At 43.2% G+C, this 22,725-nt stretch overlaps 1 protein-coding gene across 4 annotated transcripts in view; it reads right to left on the bottom strand.

Moving 5' to 3' along the window:
• Positions 1–2,606: 2,606 nt before the first annotated feature.
• LOC148038301 (enhancer of polycomb-like protein 1) overlaps positions 2,607–22,725 on the bottom strand; it is a 52,224-nt gene continuing 32,105 nt past the window's right edge. For 3 of the 4 annotated variants that reach the window (XM_087670396.1, XM_087670397.1, XM_087670399.1), the window contains 2 exons: positions 3,576–3,830; positions 2,609–3,415 (listed from right to left, as the gene is read on the bottom strand). In XM_087670396.1, coding sequence (XP_087526522.1) covers positions 3,047–3,415; positions 3,576–3,830 — 624 coding nt within the window. In that variant the 3' untranslated portion in view covers positions 2,609–3,046. Of the gene's footprint in view, positions 3,416–3,575; positions 3,831–22,725 lie in introns of all 4 variants that reach the window. The other variant, XM_087670405.1, reaches the window with a different exon arrangement.

The following is a 22,725-nucleotide window of genomic DNA, read 5'->3' as shown; positions in this document are numbered from 1 at the left end:
ATTGAAGGCATGAAGAGTTGCTAAAATGACCATTTTTAGAGGCTATTGAAAATAGTAGCTTCCAAAAACACAAACTACTAAAAATAATAAATAAAGAGCAACAATTCAAAAGCAAGAACAAACCAAGATGAAATGCCATGATCATCATTACTCGTTTTAGTATAGGATCATTCAATCCTGAAGCACATAAACTTGGATGATATGAGACACTAAGGAGCAAGCCGAGATACCAAGGAGCAAGCCTTTGAACCACGGTATAAACTTCTTCAAAAATAAGAATGCAAGGACACTATACAAGGTATACAAGCACCAATAGGAAATAACATCAAGGCTCATGCAATCACGACATGATCAACACCTATAGAAATTTTTCAATAGCTCACGAAAAACAATCCTCAATCGCTACGACAACTTGAAATACAATATCCAAGTTGGAGAGAATTGAAGCAAACAAACCATCATAGATATATCTAGCACTCCAAAGGTATTCAAATTATACTTGAAGAACACATGTACATGTGCATCCAAAGTTCAACGTACCATTTCTATCACAACTTGAAATACAATATCCCAGGTGGAGAGATTTCAACCAAACAAAACCATCATACTAAAGTTAATTAAACCATCTAGCACTCTAGAGTTCTCTCCCTCTCAGAAACTAAAGCTCAAAGATACAACCATACCCACAATCCTAACAAATCAAGATTGCTTTGTTGTGATATGACAATTATCCCTACATTCTCCCACTTTAAATTCAACAAAGCACATATGAGGCCTTCCAAGCCCATCCAAGTGTCCTCAAGCTAATAGAATAGGAAGCAAAAAGATTCACCTTGATCTTGGCACTTGAAAATAGAAGATCTTCCGATTTCTCCACGGCAATGTTGAATCCTCCTCCTTTGCAGAAGGAAGAGCATAAGAAGCTATAAGTAATGCAACTACGAATCTTATGGAGAGTTTGATCTTGGCCCAGGATGAACGCTGGCGGCATGCCTAACACGTGCAAGTCGCACAAGGAACATCCTCATGGTGTTTCCAATGGCGGATGGGTGAGTAACGCGCAAGAACATGCCCTTGGGAGGGGTACAACAACTAGAAACGGTTTTTAATACCCCATAAGCTAAGGAGCAAAAGGGAGGAATCTACCCGAGGGGCTTGCATTTGATTAGCTAGTTGGTGGGGCAATGGCTCACCAAAGCGACGATCAGTAGTTGGCCTGAGAGGATGATCAACAACACTATGACTGAGACACGACCCAAACTCCTACGGGAGGCAACAGTGGGGAATCTTCCGTAATGGGCAAAAGCTTGACAAAGCAATGCCGCGTGAAGATAGAAGGCCCACGGGTTGTAAACTTGGAGAACATTACTTGGTTGTGATATGACAATTATCCCTACATTCTCCCACTTTAAATTCAACAAGAAAGCGACGTATGAGGCCTTCCAAGCCTATCCAAGTGTGGTGAGGACAAATAATACAAGTACAAAAGGTTCCACAGCCCATTCATCGAGTCCCACAAACATGATTGAGAGAGACTTTAAATATATCTATACTTTGACCTTTAAACAACCTCATGTATATCTATACTTTGACCTTAAGACCACCTCATGTTCATCCACAAACTTTTCAAAGTTAAGCTTTGCAAACAAACTATACACTAACTTCAACGAGAAAGTATACATGTAGAAAGGATTAAATTGGCCCTTAAATCATTCAGAACCAACGAGTGTGTGCATTCCTATGAAAAATTTACCTCAAACTAAACAAGTGATCATCTTGACATTGGGCAATGGTTTGGACTCCGGTCACAGAATGCTTGTATGCATGAATCACAAGCAAATCTCTCTAAATTTCAGATGGATGAAAATGTTACCTTACACTAAACACATGAAAATTTCAGATGGACTTCGAACACAGCATGAAAACCACTAACCATTTTAGTTGCAATTACTAAAGAGGCTTTAGAAAAAGTGAGAGTAGGTAAGAGTAGTAAAGCATAAGTTTGTTCACTATTTCCTCCTCCCTCAAGTTTGCTCGCATAGATGAATCACAAGCAAATGGATCATTTCCACACAAGCTTAATATAGGACAACTGCCATAACTAAAGGACAATCCACAATCCCAACAATGAAAACCAACAATAAGGACAATCTATGTTCCTAGAAATGGCCATGATTACTTCCACAGTAACCAGTATTATCAAATCTATCCTTGATAAGCAATATGTTCTGGAGAGCAACCACAACAATGAAAACCAACAATAAGGACAATCTATGTTCCTAGAAATGGCCATGATAATGGCCATGATTACTTTCATGGTAACCAGTATTATCAAATCTATTCTTGATAAGCAATATGTTCTGGAGAGCAACCACAATGCCTCTCAATTACTTACCTGCTTGAACATTTGATTTTTCAAGCAGTTAAAATCAAAAGGTTCCGTGAAATGTGCACAAACTTGTTCTGCTAGAAGCTTTTCTGACAACACACGTGGAAGCAAGGCCCTACAGATCAATATCATTATTTGGCTGCTTTATATACTTCACAACTGAATTTCAATAATATTATAATTATATTGTTTAATAAAGCTTTCCTGCACCACTTCATGGGACTCAATGATTTAAACATGGACGTGCACATGCCCAGTCTTAATAATTTAGCCCAATGGCATGCACATTTGAGTGCATACTGCAAGAACGGCAATTGTATTAAATTATAATGCACCAACTAAAACCTCACTAGGCATTGTGTTGTACCTATCTATCAGAGAGCATACAAAGTGAAGCATGTATCCATACATGATGCCCCACAATGACAATTTGCTTTTCAAAGACTGAAAAGGGCATTGCAACTTCTCCTCTGCCCGTTGCAAAAAAAAGCCTTCTGCCCGAATAAGCTGGGAACATTGGGAAGAAGCACAATATACACAGATTGAATTACTGATACAAGAGCCCTGCTTTTGGCCCACTGGAAACCTCCAACCAGGAGATCAAGAAACCAATATGGTAGTGTGCAGATCAAAAGTGAGTACACAAAGGTTTGATGGCTAAGTGGTGACATTTTCATTGGTTGTCAGGTTCAGGCTGCCATCAACTGCAGCCGGATCTGGCACTACACAATTTACCTTGTCAAAATTTAACCTAGGTGGAGGCGGATTAAACCTGGTTAGCGATGCCCTAGAGCAGCCAGAAAAATTATTAAGCCCTATTGGTGTCCTTGTGAGAGGATTCCAACGATCAAATATCAAACGGCCACCCCTGCCAATTCGACCTTGAAAACTATATGGAGCTGATGTCTGGCTCAGGCCATTTGAAGGAGGGTCAAGAGGAGGTGCAATTCCTGCTGCAGCTAGCTTTTCTCGATCAACTGGCTTGCTGAAAAGCATTACTGGATCCAAAGAATCAACAGCTGCAACCTGAACATAGAGCAGTTTATGTGAGATTTTATTTGCATGCCAGTTACAACTTAAGACCACACAATTTAAAGAATTAACAGCTGCAACCTGAACAGAAAGCAATTTATATGAGATTTTGTTTGCATGCCAGTTATGACTTAGACTTTTGGTAACATCTTACCCTCTTCAGGGGCCGTCCACGCGATAGATGCACCCTCCTCTTTTTCCATTTTAGTTTTGGTTTTTGGCCATTGTCTAGCATTACTGCACCATCGCTGCATGGAGTGGTGAGCTCTCCAAGGGACTGCAACCGCACATGACCGTTTACAAGATCAGGAGTGGCTGCACTGCGACTCATAGTCCCATAACCATCATCTCCTCTAAACGGCATTGACGTCCCAGTCATGATTAGCTCATCTTCCAGCTGACAATCATGCTGCAACCCAAATTACAAATAAATCAGCAGTAGAAACAAAGAAGAGACTGCTGCCCAAGGAATACAATCCTCCCATTAAGCTCATTCCTGTCTTACACAATGCCATACTACCACCAAAGTGAGAAAACAAAATACAAGTCAACAACTTTCTTTGAACAAGCCTACTTGCAGACCATCCGCAAGAAGTTGGTATAACTACTGATTTTGACCTCTTTCACCTTGGATCGAATTATATGCACAGAAAAATAACCAAATCTAACTATAACAAGGTAGTAAAAACAAAAAGCCTGCTTCAAATGATCCACAATGAATAAATATAGAATAAGTGCAAATCCCGACCATAGCTACATGGAATAGGGATAGAAATAGGAAATGGGCACAAGGGGGAATGGCTAAGGTCAGGGGAACAGGAAAGGCACACCACACCCCCCCCTCCCAAAACCCCCAAAGGCAACACACACACACAACAGCAGCAGATGCGTGTGTAAATGTGTGTAAGAGAGGTTTTTGACCAATGTATGTAGATGAATGGCTAAGGTCAGGGGAACACACATACAGCAGCAGGGGGGTGTGTGTGTGTGTGTGTGTGTGTGTGTGTGCGCGTGCGCGTGCATGTGTGTGGTTTTTGACTGATGTATGTAAATGAAACAACATTCCACAAAAAACTTGTAGTCATACGTTAAAACTTAAAAGAAAGACCTATGTTACCTAAATACAAGAGACGATGCAGAAGGGGAAATAAAGTGGAGATATGAAAGCAGAAACAAAAGAGTGATCAGAAACAGAGTGAGGAGCAAGGATCTTACAAACCAGCCCCAAATCACTGTACTGCCTCATCCCAATCATCTCGAATCTGCTCCTGGAAGGACTGCTATAGTGCCTCCAGAGAATTGGGAGAGAGGGGCACCAAACCATTGTTCACTTCTAGTCCACCCAACTGCAAGCACAATCCTATGGCTTCTGTCTTGGCCTTTGGTCCCAAATGGAATCCGAAAAAATCTAACTTGGCAGCTTGGCAAGGGCACCAAACCATTGTTCACTTCTAGTCCACCCAACTGCAAACACAATTCTATGGCTTCTGTCTTGGCCTTTGGTCCCAAATGGAATCCGAAAAAATCTAACTGAGCAGCTTGGCCAGTAAAGAGGTGCTGCTGCTGCTTCCAGGACTCCGCTTGTTGATGATGTACTTACTCCCAAAGGACTACGTTCTCCTGGTGCACTGCCACCACTTCTAGCACAGGGCGTTCAACTCTTGCCTGACAGTAACTCCCAAGAGCCTATGTTCTCCTGCCACCACTTCCTGCACAGGGCGTTCAACTCTTGCCTGACAGTAACTCCCAATGGGACTATGTTCTCCTGGTGCACTGCCACTACTGCCTGCACAGGGCGCCCAACACTTGCCTGCAACTCTTGCCTGACAGTAACTTGGCACCCCAGCTCAATAACTAAGTGAGACAGGCAGTGCTAGGTATTACCAAAATAAATTTATTGCATCCTAATAAACCTCCATGAGAAATATTTGTAGGTTTCTTTTGTAATGGGACTAGAAATTACTCCACTTTGGAGCAAGACCTTTCTAATGCATTTGCATATAGTCTAGGATTACACTGCCTTGCAAAAGGTAAGACCATCCTATTAGGATTTGCATTCATGTTTTGTGTCACAAGCTTGGTCACCCAAACTCTACCGGGGACAATGCTAGGATTTGTTTTCTCTCAAGTGTGAACATCTTGAGGTAGTAAAAAATGTTCTGTAAAGGGTAACACACTTAACTGTGTGAACATGCTCCGTGACTATGTGCACATGCGCATGCATATATGTCTTTATCACACCATTGTAAACCACTTTAGATGCACATTAAATAATGTCATGGTAGTTGGTTTGTCTCTTGACTTACATAATAGGGCCATGTACCTTGTATTTTGAGCCTTGTACACTTTGTCTTTCACCTCTCCAATTCCCAACATTTTTAGAGATCTTTTGCATTGTTGAGAAGTTGGCAAAGGATACTTTCCCCTGATTGTAATTGAGAAATCTTGAGAAGGGTGTTAGATTTATTTGTCCTTGTATTGGAAAACACACATTTTTGTGTGTAAAAGACCACTTAGTATTATATAAGGGTCAAAGGGTTAGCTACACATGTTAGCCTCTATATTCCAGTTTGTTGTGTGTGCAAGACTCTCTCTCTCTCTCTCATCTGGAGTTCCATCCTCCATAGCCTACTAGTCACACGTGAGCCTGAGCTGCCGCCTGTTGACACTGCATTCAGTGCACATTAGTCTTTTTGTGCTGTCTGTCCAGCACAACTACCAGATCTGCAGCACTTCTGCCCTGTTCCCTATTGTGTAGGCTGCCCAGGACACACCGTGATGCAGAAGAAGAAGAAAAAGAAACGAATTGCCTCACTACTGCACTGCCTTGACACTCTAGTGACTGCCCCACATGCCTGTCACATATCCCACCTGCGCCTTTTGTGTGGCCTATGTCAGCCCCATCAGCTCTTCCAGGCACCAACATTCAGCCTGTTCACAGTCGCTACCTGCTTCATTTCCGATTCTGCTGCCTCATCATTATCTTCGCATTTGCTGCCTGTACTGCCTGTTGACCTGCTGACCTGACCTAACATGGTATCCAACACCCGTTACACTCCAAGTCTCATCCTGCCTAAGCCACGTCACAACCTGGCGACTCTTCCTACCCAATTGACCAATCGACCTTCCTCATTAGGCTTCAGCCCATGTCTTCATAATCACACGAATAAGGTTTCTAATTAAACCTTAGGCGATTAATGTTTAAGCCTCTGGATTGTAAGGGGCTGTGCACACACATTTGGAGCTTTTCAAAGCTAAGCCCTATTTCTCCAAATTTGATCATGAAAATTAGCTTTAAAATATGAAGTTAGCAATTAAAACTTGCGTTTGGGGGGTGTAGGGTCCTTTGCCCTGATTTTAATCCAACATGAGTTGTATTTCTTTTTATTTTCTTTCCTTACAATTCAATAAGGAGCCACATTTCAAGAGGGGATTTTAACCACTTCCCTCGTGACCTTGAGTTTGAGCCCAAAAGCTATACCCATGTATTTGACCTTTGTCCATGTGCCTAGTGCCTCCAAGCCATGTTAGCTTTCGATGAGCTTCTCGACCATGTAGATGCACCTCTCAACCATGTCTTACTTCGGATCCCTGAGCTTCTCGATAGACCATTTCATCCTCACGTTGCACCTCTCTCACTTATGAATCTCCATTTTCCGAATCATTGTGCAGGATTAGGCATTCCCTCTTGGAGGTAAGACCTTCCTTTTTTTTTCAATCACCCATGACACGAAGGGGGGTTTGTAAGATTTATTTATCCTGATGTATGATGTATGAACACCTTTTACACCACTTAGTATGAAATTAGGATCAAAGGATTATCTCTACGTGCTAGCCTATATATTTAGGCCCTATCACTTGTATCTCACTTATCTCACCTATCTTGTTTTTTTTTCGTAAATTATCTCACCTATCTCTCTCTCTCTCTCTCTCTCTCTCTCTCTCCAATGGACTTCCATCTACCATAGTTTGCTGGTCACACACGAGTTCCATACCCAATAGAAGGACATAATTGTCACTTTCTTGTAAAGGTGATTTATCCATCACACCTTAATGCCTTGTTTTTAATTGTCCAGATATACCTCTCAGCTATTTATGTTATTCACAATGTGATTAAATCTATTGAACATCTCTCACACAACCCCCATCAACAATCCTCTACTAAACTACATTCACCAACCATTGTTGGATGGCCATACTATGCATTCAAGTCCTCAAGATAGGACCGAGAGATCTCATACAATTGTGGATGGCAACACGATCTATGACATTTTTACAAAAGGCTTCCAATAAATTTTGATCTTCCCTTATGTGTGACAAATTCAAAATCCATTAGGTAAATTCGATTGGATCCAAAACCTACAAATTAGCTAACTTGGTATATCCTCCATGATAGATACAAAATCGGCGCTTAAGTAGGCAAAAAATAACCATGAGCCTTGACGTTGATCACATTTGGCCTTTCATTGAATAGATCAGCTAAGATAAAATTTCTGCACGTGATAACCAAAAACGCTGAAAAGCTTTAGTTGGATTAGAGACCATAAAGCTACATAGCAAGTTTCAAAGGCTAGAACCTATGTGCTATTGAATAGAAAAGGAGAGAGCTTTAGAAAGCCCTTAAAGGAATTTTCCAACCGTCTATGTAAGTATTTTGTCCCATATAGCTAAAGATCCAATCAAGTTGAATGACTAAGGTTGAAGATAGTGGTAAAGGTCACCTTACGCCACTCCTGATTGTTGGGTAAAATCCCTTACGTCAATGTGAACTCTTTTTGTGACAATTGATACCATGTGAGAATGCGCAAATGAAGCAAAAGCAAGAAAACACAAAGCACGACAGTGAACATTGAGTAAAGAAGAAACAATCACAACAGTGAATCATGAACAAGCAATGGAACCCATAAATGAACCAGTACACAAAGAGACCAGCATTGGCTCTAACCTCGCTCTCTCCGAATGATGTGATACAATATAAGAGTGGAGGAATGGGATATATATAGCCAACAGGAGCACCACCCAAGACAGCAGAGCATAAAGGCACCTCCAGCATGGGCAGATCAGCCATAAATGCAGTGGTGAAGCTCACTAATGTGCCCACCAACAACAATGCCTTTCCCTTGATATGTACACCACTAACACTTAATTCACCCTTTCCACTGTTCAATGCTCTAGGAGAGGATGTGTCTAAAAACAAACGTGAGGGAACAAAGACAAGATGGTATGGAGTTCCAAGCGATAGCATGATCCAGTGTCATGACTGGTCATCCAGTTTGTATGAGTTATCTATATGGTCATTTCTCTCCAAAGGACAAACCATAAAGTTTCCTTCTATACAAAACAATGCCTTCCAAAACCTAGACTCCCCATCAAAGACTGACCTCTTGGCCAAAGCACGCCCCTTGAAAATCTCTCTAACAAAGAGCCTTGTAAAATTCACCACAGCCATGTTGGACTTACATGGAACTCACTCAACCTGTCCTAAATGGCATCAACATGTCAATCCACATTGAAGACGGACCTCCCTAACAATGCACTATATTGGCCTTACATGGAATCAACCATAGCAACCAGAAATGTTTAGAAACAAAACGTCAAAAGCGTGTTTCATAAGTTTCTTTCCAGAGGGGGTCAAATAAGAAACGCGCGTTTTTTATAAGGGATTTTTAATAGTTTTGACAAGGGAAAGAGGTTCTAAATCTCTATGGAACTCTCTCTTAAACAAAGAATGGCTAATTAAGCTTGAGTGATAATAGAGTCAATTGAGAATAATATGTTACACATCCATGATCTATTATCGACTTATCATTTATGTCAAAAATAGTCTTTGGACAAGCTACACTATGGCTTAGAACTCAACATTATGATTCATATATATCCTACAAAGAAAAATGAAATAAACATATAGACATGTAAATAGCCTATTTACAATATGGATTGAGTCAAGTTGCAACATCATGATTCTCATTTCAAAACAAACTGACAAAATGCCAAAATTGAGAATGAATCATAATATATCATAAATAACTGATAAATGAAACTAAGGTCATATCCACTCTCAAGACAAGAATAGATACAATATTAAAAATGTCCAATAACTAAACAAAATCACAAAAAAATCAATCTCTCATCCAAAATCTTAAGCCCTCACGAGTCATTACACATCATCATCATCATGTTTGACATTGCCCAATAGTTTTTGTCAAAAAAACCATGTTTTGGGTTCCAATTCACCCATTTAAAAAAACCCCCCACGTTTTTTACTCTCAAAAATGTATCATAAGTTTCAAATTGAAAGAAACACATTTCTTAGTTGCTATGGAATCAACCTTATCTACTCACTCAATCCATCCACCAAAGCCAATCATGCTTTGTCTTGGAACCTTCAAAAAGTCGATTATGAAGTCCATCAAGGTCCTCATCACTCAACCTATCCTCGATGGCACCAACATTGCAATCCCCATCACAAAGAGACCTCTCTAACGATCCACATCAAAACTTTCATTCTAGCCATATTAGACTTACATCGAATCAACCTCATGTGCTCACTCAGCCTATCCACCAAAGCCAATCATGCATTGTCTTGGAGCCTTCCAAAAGAAGTATAAAACACAAGCAAATGAACACTAGACATTGAACAAAGAAAGCAACTGAAGAGCTCAAAGAAGATCCTGAATGGGCAATGACATCCATTACATGATGTCTCTGAACAAAAAACAATGTCAAGCATACTCAGCTCTACATGTGACCAGCAATAGCACTCGTTGTCTCTCCCCAAATCTCCACGACATACACCAATGAGCCAAGCAAAGCACCATTGTGAAATGTGTCATCTCAAACATGTTGGGAATAAAGGGTCATCGTGCCTTTTAATGTGCACAGGTGTGAACACACCCTTAGCACATTTGTACTTTCATATATATCTATCTAAAACCTAAAAAGGTACATACACAAAAGATTGTACCCAAGAACATCGTGGATCTCTCTCTCTCTGACTCTCACTCTCTACTCTTGCTCACGTTTTGCTCTCTACCTGACATTTTCATAACAAGACATTGCATTGCCACTGTGCATCGCTCACTTCAAATTGGTATCAGAGTTGTTGCTAAGGTGTTCGCGCTTCTCAAAGTTTGTGCAGATCAACTCATCATTGTTCTTTCACTAAACAGACAGGCGACAGCTTATACAATTAGGCACAGGTCAACAGGCCACGTCTTCAGTCAGGCGACAATTTCAGATTGCAGGCAAGTCAAAATCGTCATTTCCTCCTAAAACGCGATCACACACAGGTCACGCACTTTAGGCGTAGGTCAAAGCGTCTTTTTTCAGGTCATGAGCAAGTCATGCAAGCAGGCAACGGGTTGACGGCTGTAAACGGGGCAGATTCATCACTCTTTTTTTGCAAAATTGCTAATTTTTCAAAAGTTTCCTGCAAGCAAGCTCTTTTCTCACTAACGAGCATTCATACATGTATGCACGGTTCAAAATTTAGGACAGATTTGTGCCAAAAATTTGGGGATTTATCCAAATTTGATGCAAGCAAGACACAACAATGATATTTGTCTCAGATATTGCAGGAATTTGTGACATTTTGCCTCCGACGTTTGGGGTTTTTCATGTACATGCAAAAATTGGGCTAAAATTGTCACAACTCTATAGAAACAGAATTTGAATCCTTTTTCATTAATTTGTCTATATAATGATTTATTAAATTTGTTTCCTTTGCACTAATTAGATATAAAGAAAAGTGCATTGGAGCTGGCCATTGATGAGTGGTCACAGGTTATGGTGGACCCATGCGGTGGGTTAGAGAAAAGATAGTTCACACTTCCACCTATATGGCCCGATTAGGCGCCTGTGACCAGAACTCACGCATATCAAGGTTAGACTCGCACACAAAAAGGATTGATGCCTTGAAGTGTGGGCTAGATCCGCCAGAACAGACAGTTACAATCAACAAGATGGCATGATCATGAAATACTTACAATGTGCATGTGTGGGCTGAAAGCTTGAAATGCACATTTCTTTGTATAGCAAAGTCATATGAAGATTCTGACACCGTTTTTGCGATGTACACCGAAAAAGCTTTCATACGACACCCATATTGGGGGGTCCCTAAATTTTAGGAGCCTCGAATTAGCCTAAAAATGCTAGTCCTAAAAAATTGGGATGTCATTCTAAAAATAGTAAATTCTGTACTCTGACTGTGCTTACTAATTTTGGTTGTTTCTATTCTTGATAGTATTCAGCCCAAAAAGGAAGGCCATAGAGAAGAGACAAGTGTTAAGACACTTGTCACAGAAGTTTCCAAGTGTCCCACCACTTGTCACATCTCATGACATGTGGCTGGACACTTGTCTTGTGCTACTCCACTTTCCCCTTTTGTACTAGCTCTTCCCTCTCCTATAAATAAGAGCTCGTTTTTCTTCATTCAGCATCATTTTTCTTTGCTGTAAACTCATGTACAGCACTCACAGATAGCCAGAAACTGACCCCATCCATCCCCATCATCATCCCCCACTTCTCCATTATCAAATTCCTCCATGTTCCCTCTTCTATCACTATTGTTTTACAAGACACCAAGCCTGTAAATTCATTACAGCACCTCCTTCTCGAGCTCTTTCTTCCATTTTAGCAACAAGAAGCAAGCCCTATCCATATACTGCTGATCAACGATGGAGAAAGGGTGATTTCCCCTCTTTCTTCTCTCATACTATAAAGAAATCTGTTCTATCATTGCATAATAGATAATGCATGTGTGTTTGTACATCTTTGCATGATCTTGTGAGAGTGAGAATTACTTCTCCTCACTCTCAGGTTGATTGTAACTGAGCTCTTCCCTAAGGGACGGGTTGAGCAGAAATACATACCTTCGGGGGGGGTTGCCCATCTTCAACCCTCAATCTTGTCTCTATTACTTTTACATTTTCATGGCTGTAATTTTGTGAGTAATTTTCATTTTCAACTTTAAGTGTTCATTCTCTTTTATATTAAATCTCGAAAACAAGCGAATATCATAATTGTTAAGCATACTATGTTGTTCAGGGCGTTTACAGTGGTATTAGAGCTTTGGCTCGGTTCTCACCCCAACACTGGTAATGCCTACAATTATAAGTTTGTTTGTTTTCAGCCCTCGCATTGAGTGCTTGAGCATATTTTTCTTAGAGTCTCAATGGATCAATCGAGTGCTATCCTTCAAGCCATTCAAAGTCTTAGAGAGGAGAATCAACAAATTCGTGAGCAACTTCTCAAACTAGAAAAAGTTTAGAATCCCAAAGAATTCAAGGAAAGAAGCCCATCTGCTTCAAGGAGACAAAGCCATACCACTGAAAGGAGCCGATCAAGAAGTCCAACTACTTCTAAGAGGCAGTCCCATCCTACTTAAAGACAAAGAAAGAGATCGCGTCGAAGCTCATCCTCTTCTTCAAAGTCATCTGGCGCCTACTTTGATGGACCCTCACTCCAGATGAAGGACAAAAACAGCGGCAAAAGCAGCCATCAAATCAAAAGAAGATGAAGCCCTATGCACCTCCTAATGCTCCTCAATTTCGCCCCAATCTATACCCACAAGCATTGTATCTGTGAGAATTACTTCTATCGTTGCATAATAGATAATGCAATGTGTGTTTGTACATCTTTGCATGATCTTGTGAGAGTGAGAATTACTTCTTCTCACTCTCAGGTTGATTGTAACTGAGCTCTTCCTATACATTCCTTCATGGGGGGAGGGGGGGGGGAGGGGGGGGAGAGAAGGTAGCCCATCTTCAACCCTCAATCTTGTCTCCATTACTTTTACATTTCCATGGCTATAATTTTGTGAGTAATTTTCATTTTCAGCTTTAAGTGTTCATTCTCTTTTATATTAAATCTTGAAAACAAGCGAATATCATAATTGTTAAGCACACTACGTTGTTCGGGGCGTTTACAAAAGTTTACCCAATTTCTTGGCATTGATGCACATTGGACCCGGTGCAATTTGGGGCTTTTCCTGTTTGGGCAAAATTTGAACGTCATTTGGTCATTTTATGTGCATGCGGGTTTAATTCCATGCAATTTGGACACCTAGCACTTTGAAAAATTTGGCGGTTTTGCTGAAATTGCTCTATTTTGGCAAAATTGGCCTATTCTATGCATGTCAAAGACAGTGCAGATGTATGGCTAATACTTTCAGCACAAAAATTTTGGGGCTTGTGACTGTGCGTGTCAAATTTTGTGCCGGTGGGTATTATGTACAACAGCAATTGCAGCTAAAATTTGGGACTTCTCATGTAATGTGATGTATTTGTACTTGGAACAGCTGTAATCAGTTTTGAGTGCTGTAGCACAAGGTTTAGTGCTTCTGAAAAATTATTTGCAGATCTGAAATTTCTACTTTTACCTGGTTATTTATTGCTGATTGGTACTTGTTTGTACCTTGGTCACTTGTGTCACAGTTTGGGCCTGCATTTGCTGAATTTTTTGGTCATATTTGGAATGAAAATCATGGCTCGCAACAGTGACAACAGTCATCTCATGCACATTAAGAACCTTGAAGGAGCACATAACTTAGCACTCTGGCAAAAACAATGCTATAATATCCTGTTGCAAAAGAAGCAAGCAAGGCCGATTAGGACCATAGGGGCAAAGCCCACAGATATGGAATAGGAAGATTGGGGTGAGTTAAATGAGCTTGCACGCTCAACCATCGAGCTATCGATTTCTCATGCCTTCTTGTTTAACATTGAAGGTTTGGATTCTACCTATATGCTATTTGCACTCGACTGGAAGAACTGTTTACGCAGAAGAGTGCCGCAAGCAAAGTTTTGTCAGAGTGCAGCGGTGCGGAAGCGTAGGACTGAGAGAGAGAGAACGCAGAGAGAGAAGGGAGAGAAAGAGACAGTGGACGATGAAGATCTGCTGTATATAGAATGCTGAATACAAAGATATACACAGGCGCAGTGCGCTGGACTGCGTGTCTCCACCTCAACGATGCGACCTGCTGTCCACCTTGAAGTCTGCTGCAGTCTGCACTGTCTGCTGTCTGAAATCTGTGAACAGAGACAGAAATCTGCACGGCACCGGTCTATAATCTGCGATAGAGAAGAGTGCGAGAGGTATACGAGACTGCTGGAGACGTCAGGTATAAATAGCCGAAAACTGCCACGAACTCGGGCGCCAAAAATAGGGCACAGCCTGGAATAAGTCGGCTGCATTAATTGCAGCCGATTGGGCTGCAGGCAGTCGGACTGCCACGTGGCAGTCCGACTGCACAGTCCGACTGACTGTGCAGCTGCCCTCCAAAGCAGGCTATGATCTCTAACACCCCCTCTCAGAGCCTGGACAGGGCAGAAGCCTGAGGGATCTAGAATGTTGCCGAAGTAGAGCCTGAGGAAGCGCCTTCGTAAACAAATCCGCAAGATTGTCCTCCGTCTTGCAATACTCCACAGTGATGGTCTCATCTAGAAGCTTTTCTCGGATGAAGTGGTACTGAATCTCAATGTGCTTCGTCCGGGCATGAAAAACAGGATTCCTCGCCAAGGCAATGCAACTCTCATTGTCACATCGCAGCAATGTAGGACGAGTCTGGGGGCACCCAAGCTCCTCCAACAATCTCCGAAGCCACACAACCTCACATGTGGTGGAAGACGCGGCCCGATACTCCGCCTCAGTAGACGAAAGGGCTACCGTGGGCTGCTTCTTGCTACTCCATGAAATAACACCTGCACCCAAAGTAAAGCAGTAACCTGTTGTAGACCACCTGTCGTCCACGTCACCGGCCCAATCCGAGTCGCTCCAACCTGCAAGTACAAGATCTGACCCATCTGTCCCTGCGAGGTAATGAATCCCTAAATCAGACGTCCCCCTCAGATACCGAAGTATCCTCTAAGCAGCCTGCCAATGCACCGTCTTAGGTTCACTCATGAACCCTACCAAGAGCCCAACAGCAAAACATAGATCAACCCTGGTGTTGAGAAGCCAAATCAAGGACCCTATCAACTGTCGATAGCGGGACGCATCCGCCAAAGGAGAAGCTGAATGGGAAGTGGCCTTCCAGTTCGGATCCATAGGAGTAGAGAGGGCCCGACAATCTTCCATCTCAAAAGACACCAAGAGCTCCTGTACATATCTCTGTTGGGAGAGAAAAATCCCCCTCTGAGACTGATAAATCTCATGGCCTAAAAAGAAATGGAGTAGCCCCAAATCCGTCATCTCGAACGTCCGATGTAAAGCTGACTTTGTCTCCTGGACCTGCTGTGCATCATCACCTGTGACAATCAAATCATCAACATATAATAGAAACAGTACACAACCATCCTCGAAAGTGTGAACATACAGCTGCGGATCGGCCTTGGACCGCCGATATCCCAACTGAGACTGGAGGAACGAATCAATCTTCTCGTTCCAAGCTCGCGGGGCCTGCTTGAGGCCGTATAGGGCCTTCTTCAACCTGTAGACTTTCCCATCTGAAGAACCAAAGCCAGGAGGCTGCTCAACGTAGATCTCCTCCTTCAAATCACCATTCAGGAAGGCCGACTTCACATCCAACTAATAAACAGGCCATCTCCTATGGCCAGCCAAAGCAAGAACAACTCTAATGGTTGCCATACGAGCTGTGGAGGCAAAGGTGTCATGACAGTCAATCCCTGGGCGCTGGGCAAAACCCTTAGCAACAAGGCGAGCCTTGTGCTTATCCAAAGTACCATCACTGAGATATTTAGTCTTGAAGACCCACTTGACTCCAATCACCTTCTTCTTCAGGGGGCGTGGCACAAGTGACCAAGTGCCATTCCTCTCAATAGCCTCCAACTCAGCTTCCATAGCTTTCTTACATGGGGCGGACTGTAAAGCCTCCTTCACGGACGTGGGCTCTCGGTCCTGCATAACACGGGACATCAAACAATAATTGGAGCAAACAAGCTCCGAAGAATGCGCCTGGTGCCTCCGTGACCGCCGTGGACCATCCTGCGGTCCCCACTCCTCAGGAACCCCTTCGATCCCTGAATCACGGAGTGTGTCACGGGCCCAGCGAGGAGGAGGCCGAACCTCCCCTCGTCGTTTTCCATCAGCAGAAGACTCTGGAATGTCCACCGGGGGTAACTCCTCAGAAGGGTCCGGTGGAACAGTAGACTCTGTGTCAGAAACAGAATCATAATCAAAAGGCACGGGCTCCAATGGAACTGTAGAAGAAGCCCAACTCTCCCCTGGATCTCCAAGAACGGGATGCTCCTCACCCGTTGAAGTAGCCAGAACCTCTACAAACCGCACATCACGGCTAGTATATACATCCCGCTTGACGGGATCATACAGTCAGTAGCCTTGGGACTGGGAGCTGTAGCCAACAAATACCTGTTTTTGGAAAGCCGCTTCAAATTTATCACGGTGAGCCTTGGGAATGTGAACATAGGCATCACACCCAAAGACTCGAAAGTAAGAAACATCTAGCTTCGTCCCAAAATAAGCCTCAAATGGAGTCATACCTTCCACGGCCGAAGTAGGGGATCGATTAAGAATGTGGACTGCAGTAGCCACAGCCTCGGCCCACAGAACCTGAGGGGTCTGTCGGTGCTCCATCATGGTGCACGCCATCTCGATCACGCTGCGGTTCTTCCGTTCTAGAATACCATTTTCTTGAGGAGTATTGGTATTGGCAAACTCCTGGTGAATTCCTCTATCTGCACAAAACCGAGCAAATTCATTAGACACAAATTCACCTCCCTTGTCGGATCGCAAGGTCTTCAACTTCCGGCCTGATCGGTTCTCCTCAAAGAGAAGCCAATCCTTGAAGTGCGAGAAAGCTTCTGACTTTAGTATCAAAAAAATAGGCCCATGTCATCCTGCTATAGTCATCCACGATCAGCATGAAGTACGAGCTCCCACGCAGGGACTCATTCCTCATAGGGCAACATAGATCCATAGATACTAGCTCCATCGGTGAAGTAGACCGCCGCGAAGCTGTGTGGGGAATGGCATCTCTATGCTGCTTCCCCCTTATGCAGGAGACACATGGCTGCTGGCTCACCACTATATCCCGCAACCCTCGAACAAGCTGTCCACGTGACGCCCTCCGAAGATAGTCATAGTTCAGGTGACCAAACCGAGCATGCCATAACTCAGACTGTGACTGTGAGGTAAGAATAAGAGTAGTGAGGGCAATGAAAGACTTCAGTTTGTAAATGCCATTCTCCTCATATCCAGATGATAGAACCTTCCTCGATTCACGATCAAGGACTCGCACAGTAGAACTGTCAAACTCCACCAAAAGACCAAGGGAGCAAATCTTATGAACTGAAAGGAGATGGTACCCTAATCCTGGTACATGCAAAACCTCTGAGGTATGGGTGCCACCTCGTCCATCCGGAATAAGCTGCATCTTACCCCGACCTGCAATAGAAATTGAAGAGCTGTCCCCAATGAGAACCTGCCCACGCGAAGGTCGCAGCTGGGCAACACCATCTGATGAAGGAGTCATGTGCCGTGAGGCACCACTATCAACAATCCACTCTCGAGCTTGGGGAGCCGTCATCGCAGCATCAGAAGCATTCGGTGAAGCGTCCTCAATGACAACTAGATGTAGAAATGCAGCTGATGAGGGTGCAGCCACCGCTCCAGAATCCTTGGTATCCTTCTTCTTGGTGTCCTTCGTGTCTTTGTCAAGGCAATCCTTCTTCCAATGGCCAGTCTTTCCACAAATAGGACATGTGGAGTCTTTGTCCTTGTCCTTCTTGGACTTGTTATCCCCCTTCTTCTTCTTTTGGTCCTTCCCCTTCTTCTTCTTTTGGACCTGTCAACGCCTCCGTCTTGGAAGCATTCTGTCCCTTTAACTGTTCCTCTTGGTCCAAGACCATAGGAACCAACTCTTCCCAGCGAAGAGTAGACTCTCGCCCCGAAGTAATAAGGGCAGAGTAAAATGTACCGAATCGTAGTGACAACTGGGACAATAGTGTGATCGCCATGTCTTCGGAGGAAATCGGCTTCCTCGCATTCTGAACCTGCATCAGTAGCTGCCTTAGCTTGTTAATGTGTTCCCTTAGCGAAGAAGACTTATTTACGGACAAGGTCCGCATCTATACCTCCAAAGAAACCCTCTTCATCAGGGTCATCCGATTGTACATTTGATCAAGCTCCAACCATATCTCACGAGCCACCGTCAAGTGCTCGATGTGAGCGATCACAACTGTAGTGCATGATAGAAAGAGAAAGGATCGAATCCTGGCATTCAGTTTGTCCCAATGAGACTGGGCCCTGGCTAACTCCGCACCTCATCTCTTACCGAAGGCCGGTCAATATCCTCCTGTACCAGCTCCGCCAAATCATAGGATTCAAGGATGGCCAACATCATAACGCGCCAAATGCGATAGTTGTCGCCGTCGAGCTTCTGATCTGTAGGAAGAGCTGGTAAGACAGGCACCTTCCGGTCCATAATCGCCTGGCACTCCAAGTCCATCTCTGTAGACATCTTCACCTGCAATGCCTTCTCAAACGCAAAAGCAGCCCCCTCTGACTGGGTAAACTCAGCCTGCTAAGGCTCTTCCGCGTCCCGAAGCTTCTTCACCCGCCGGAGGTGATGAAAAAGCAAAACCTGCACTTTTAGGTTGAAAACTCAAACTTCCTCCGCGTCAAACAGCAGTAAACAGCAACAAATCCACGACCTGTACTCCTTTCCTGTGCCGCCCACACTCGTTTCAGCCTTGTTCCAAGGCGCAGCGCTCCTGTCTGCCCTTAAACGCAAAAAACGCAAATTTGTGTCGCGATGGAAACTCCTCTTCAGGTTGATTCTGCACTCAGTCAGCCCTCAAATACTGCTCTGATACCATGTCAGAGTGCAGCGGTGCGGAAGCGTAGGACTGAGAGAGAGAACGCAGAGAGAGAAGGGAGAGAAAGAGACAGTGGACGATGAAGATCTGCTGTATATAGAATGCTGAATACAAAGATATACACGAGCGCAGTGCGCTGGACTGCGTGTCTCCACCTCGACGATGCGACCTGCTGTCCACCTCCAAGTCTGCTGCAGTCTGCACTGTCTGCTGTCTGAAATCTGTGAACAGAGACAGAAATCTGCACGGCACCAGTCTGTAATCTGCAACAGAGAAGAGTGCAAGAGGTATACGAGACTGCTGGAGACGTCAGGTATAAATAGCCGAAAACTGCCACGAACTGGGGCGCCAGAAATAGGGCGCAGCCTGGAATAAGTCGGCTGCATTAATTGCAGCCGACTGGGCTGCAGGCAGTCGGACTGCCACGTGGCAGTCCGACTGCACAGTCCGACTGACTGTGCAGCTGCCCTCCAAAGCAGGCTATGATCTCTAACAAGTTTACTAGCTGAAAAAGCTGATGGATTTGCGTATAAAAGAGGGTACAGCAATGTGTACTCACTTGAGTGAGTTTAACTCCATTTTCAGCCAACTGGTTGCCTTCAAGTTCATCATTGATAAAGAATTTAAGGCTATGTTCTTGCTTTGCACAACAATGCATCCGATAAGTCTTCCAGTGCTTTGCATACTAGGGGCAAATCACAGCAGGGGGTAAATCTGATAGCAAGGGACGCAGTAAATCACATGGTAAGGATGTTAAATGTCATCATTGTGGCAAGAAGGGCCACTTTAAACGTGACTGCTACAAATGGAAGAAAGAGAAAGGAAGGGCAAGAAGACAAATGATAGCAAGGAAGAGAAGAAAGAGAGTCAATCTAAGAAGAGCAGTGTCAAAATTGAAGAGGTGAGTGTAGCCCCTCATGACAGTGACAGTGGGAATGACGTACTCTTTGTCTCTTCAAACTTTAGTGCAAATACTGCCCCCTCCAAATCCACCCCAGTATGGAGTTGCAGAGCATATGAATCAGACCATACACGATAAAAACTGTACTATGCTATCTCATGTTGCAGTACCCCCTAGCTTTTGGGCAGAGGCTATTATGACAACTGTTCACTTGATTAATCGGTCATCGAACAGGTATTTTGGTAAACATGCACAGACATCTCATAAGAAGTCTCTTTCGTTGAAATCTTCTTCTCTAGAGTTAGTACATTCCGATCTATGTCAAATACCAGGGTTATCTTTAGGGGGAAAAAAATGCTTTGTCACCCTTGTCGATGATGCTACACAGAAGGTATGGGTTTACCTTATTCATAGCAAGGACGAAGTGCTTGCTAAGTTTCAAAAATTCTTGGCATTGGTTGAAAATCAAACTGATAAGACACTTAAGTGTCTTCGCTCTGATAATGGTGCAGAATATATGTCCAAGGCCTTTCAAGCATTTTATGATAGCAAAGGCATAAAGAGGAAGCTTACTGCCCCTCAAAATCAGACCATACATGATAAAAACCGTACTATGTTGTCTCATGCTGCAGTACCCCCTGGCTTTTGGGCAGAGGCTGTTATGACAACTGTTCACTTGATTAATTGGTCACTGAACAGGTCTTTTGGGGAGGGGAGCGGAAAGCAATCTCTCAGGAAGCGTGGTCGGGCAAGCCACCTTCATATGCTCACTTGAAAGTGTTTGTTGGCTGCGAGGCTTTTGTGCACATTCGTAAAGAAGAACTCAGCAAAATTGAGCCAAAGTCCTGTAAATGCATTTTCCTAGGATATGGTGACAAGGGTAAAATGGGGTATAGATTATGGGATCCCGAGAAAAGGAAAATAGTACGCAACAATGATATTATCTTCCTTAAAGATCGCATGCATAAACAGCCCGAAAAAACGGAGGAGGTAGGTAGGGTTGTGTTCCGGGAAGAAATACCTTTTGGACAGCAAAATGTGCCCGCTGTACAGTAGCAAATACCTCCTGTAAATGCAAAAAATAATGATGGAAATGATCAGCCAGCCATTGCCAATAATAATGAGCCACTAGATGTGCAGGAACAACCAAGACAGCAAGCTGTTAATACTGATTTGCATGCTGAAATGCCAAGAAAGCGAGCTAACAATGGAAATTTGCAGGCTCAATAGCCAGTAAACAATGATCATTGGGTTAGGAGATCGTCTAGGGCTACTAGACAACCTGATAGATTCGTTCCAGATGCAAACAATGTGGTTGATTATGTCATGTTGATAGACTGTGGTGAACCGTCTTGCTTCAAGGAAGCAATGGACAAACAGGACAGCAAGAGATCGTATAAAGCCATGTTGTCAAAGATGGAATCTCTTGAGAAAAATGGCACTTGGGACTTGGTGCAGTTGCCTAAAGGGCAGAAAACCCTTCCATGCAAATGGGTCTACAAGATGAAGGTCACTTCTCATTCCTCGCCAAAGTACAAAGCAAGATTGATTGCAAAGGGATACAAGCAAGAAAATGGAGTTGACTTTGATGAGATCTTCTCTCCTGTAGTCAAGATGACTACATTGAGAGCCATTTTGGGCTTGGTTGCAGTTGAAGATATGGAGCTCATACAAATGGATGTAAAGACTGCATTCTTACATGGTGATCTGCATGAAGACATATATATATATATATATATATATATATGCAACAACCTAAAGGATTTGTGTCAAAAGAGAAAGAGAAGATGGTATGTAAACTCAAAAGGAGTTTGTATGGGCTGAAACAAGCACCAAGAGAATGGAATCATAAGTTTGATACATTTATGCAGTCTCAAGGTTTTCATAGAATCGGATCACTGCTTGTACATCAAGAAGGTAGCAAATGGTAGCCTGATTATCTTGGTTCTGTATGTTGATAACATGCTGATTGCTAGCATGGATACTCATGCCTTGGATTCACTGAAGCAAAGGCTTCATGGCAAGTTTCACATACAATCTTGGTGATGCAAATCACATTCTTGGCATGCGAATACTCAGAGATAGGTCAAAAGGATTACTCTATCTATCTCAACAAGAGTATATCTCCAAGGTTTTGCAACGTTTCAATACGGAAGGGGGGAAAACAATTGGGATTCCATTGCCTCCATATGTGAAACTCAGCGCAGAGGACAGCCCTACATTTGATGATGAGAAGGCTGAAATGGCCAACATACCATGTGCTTCAAACTATTGGCAGTTTGATGTATGCTGTTGGTTGCTACATGTCCTGACATTGCCTTTGCAATGGGAGAGGTTAGCAGATACATGGTAGACCTTGGTAAAAAGCATTGGAAAGCAGTGAAAGATATTATGAGATACCTCAAAGGCACAAAGGATTTGTGCATATGCTTTGGAAAGCAAAAGGCTTCTATTGTTGGCTTTACGGATGCAAACTATGTTGATCATGGGGACTGCAGAAAGTCCACTTCTGGGTATGTATTTACCCTCACAGAAGTAGTCTCTTGGATCTCCAAGCTACAAAAGTGTATTGCATTGTCTACTACAGAGGCAGAGTATGTGGCTGTCAC

Source organism: Lygodium microphyllum, chromosome 3, assembly GCF_053477565.2.
Source record: "Lygodium microphyllum isolate KBCC chromosome 3, Lygodium_microphyllum_v1.1.10, whole genome shotgun sequence".
Classification (NCBI taxonomy): domain Eukaryota; kingdom Viridiplantae; phylum Streptophyta; class Polypodiopsida; order Schizaeales; family Lygodiaceae; genus Lygodium; species Lygodium microphyllum.
This window is presented reverse-complemented; position numbering and strand designations above follow the sequence as displayed.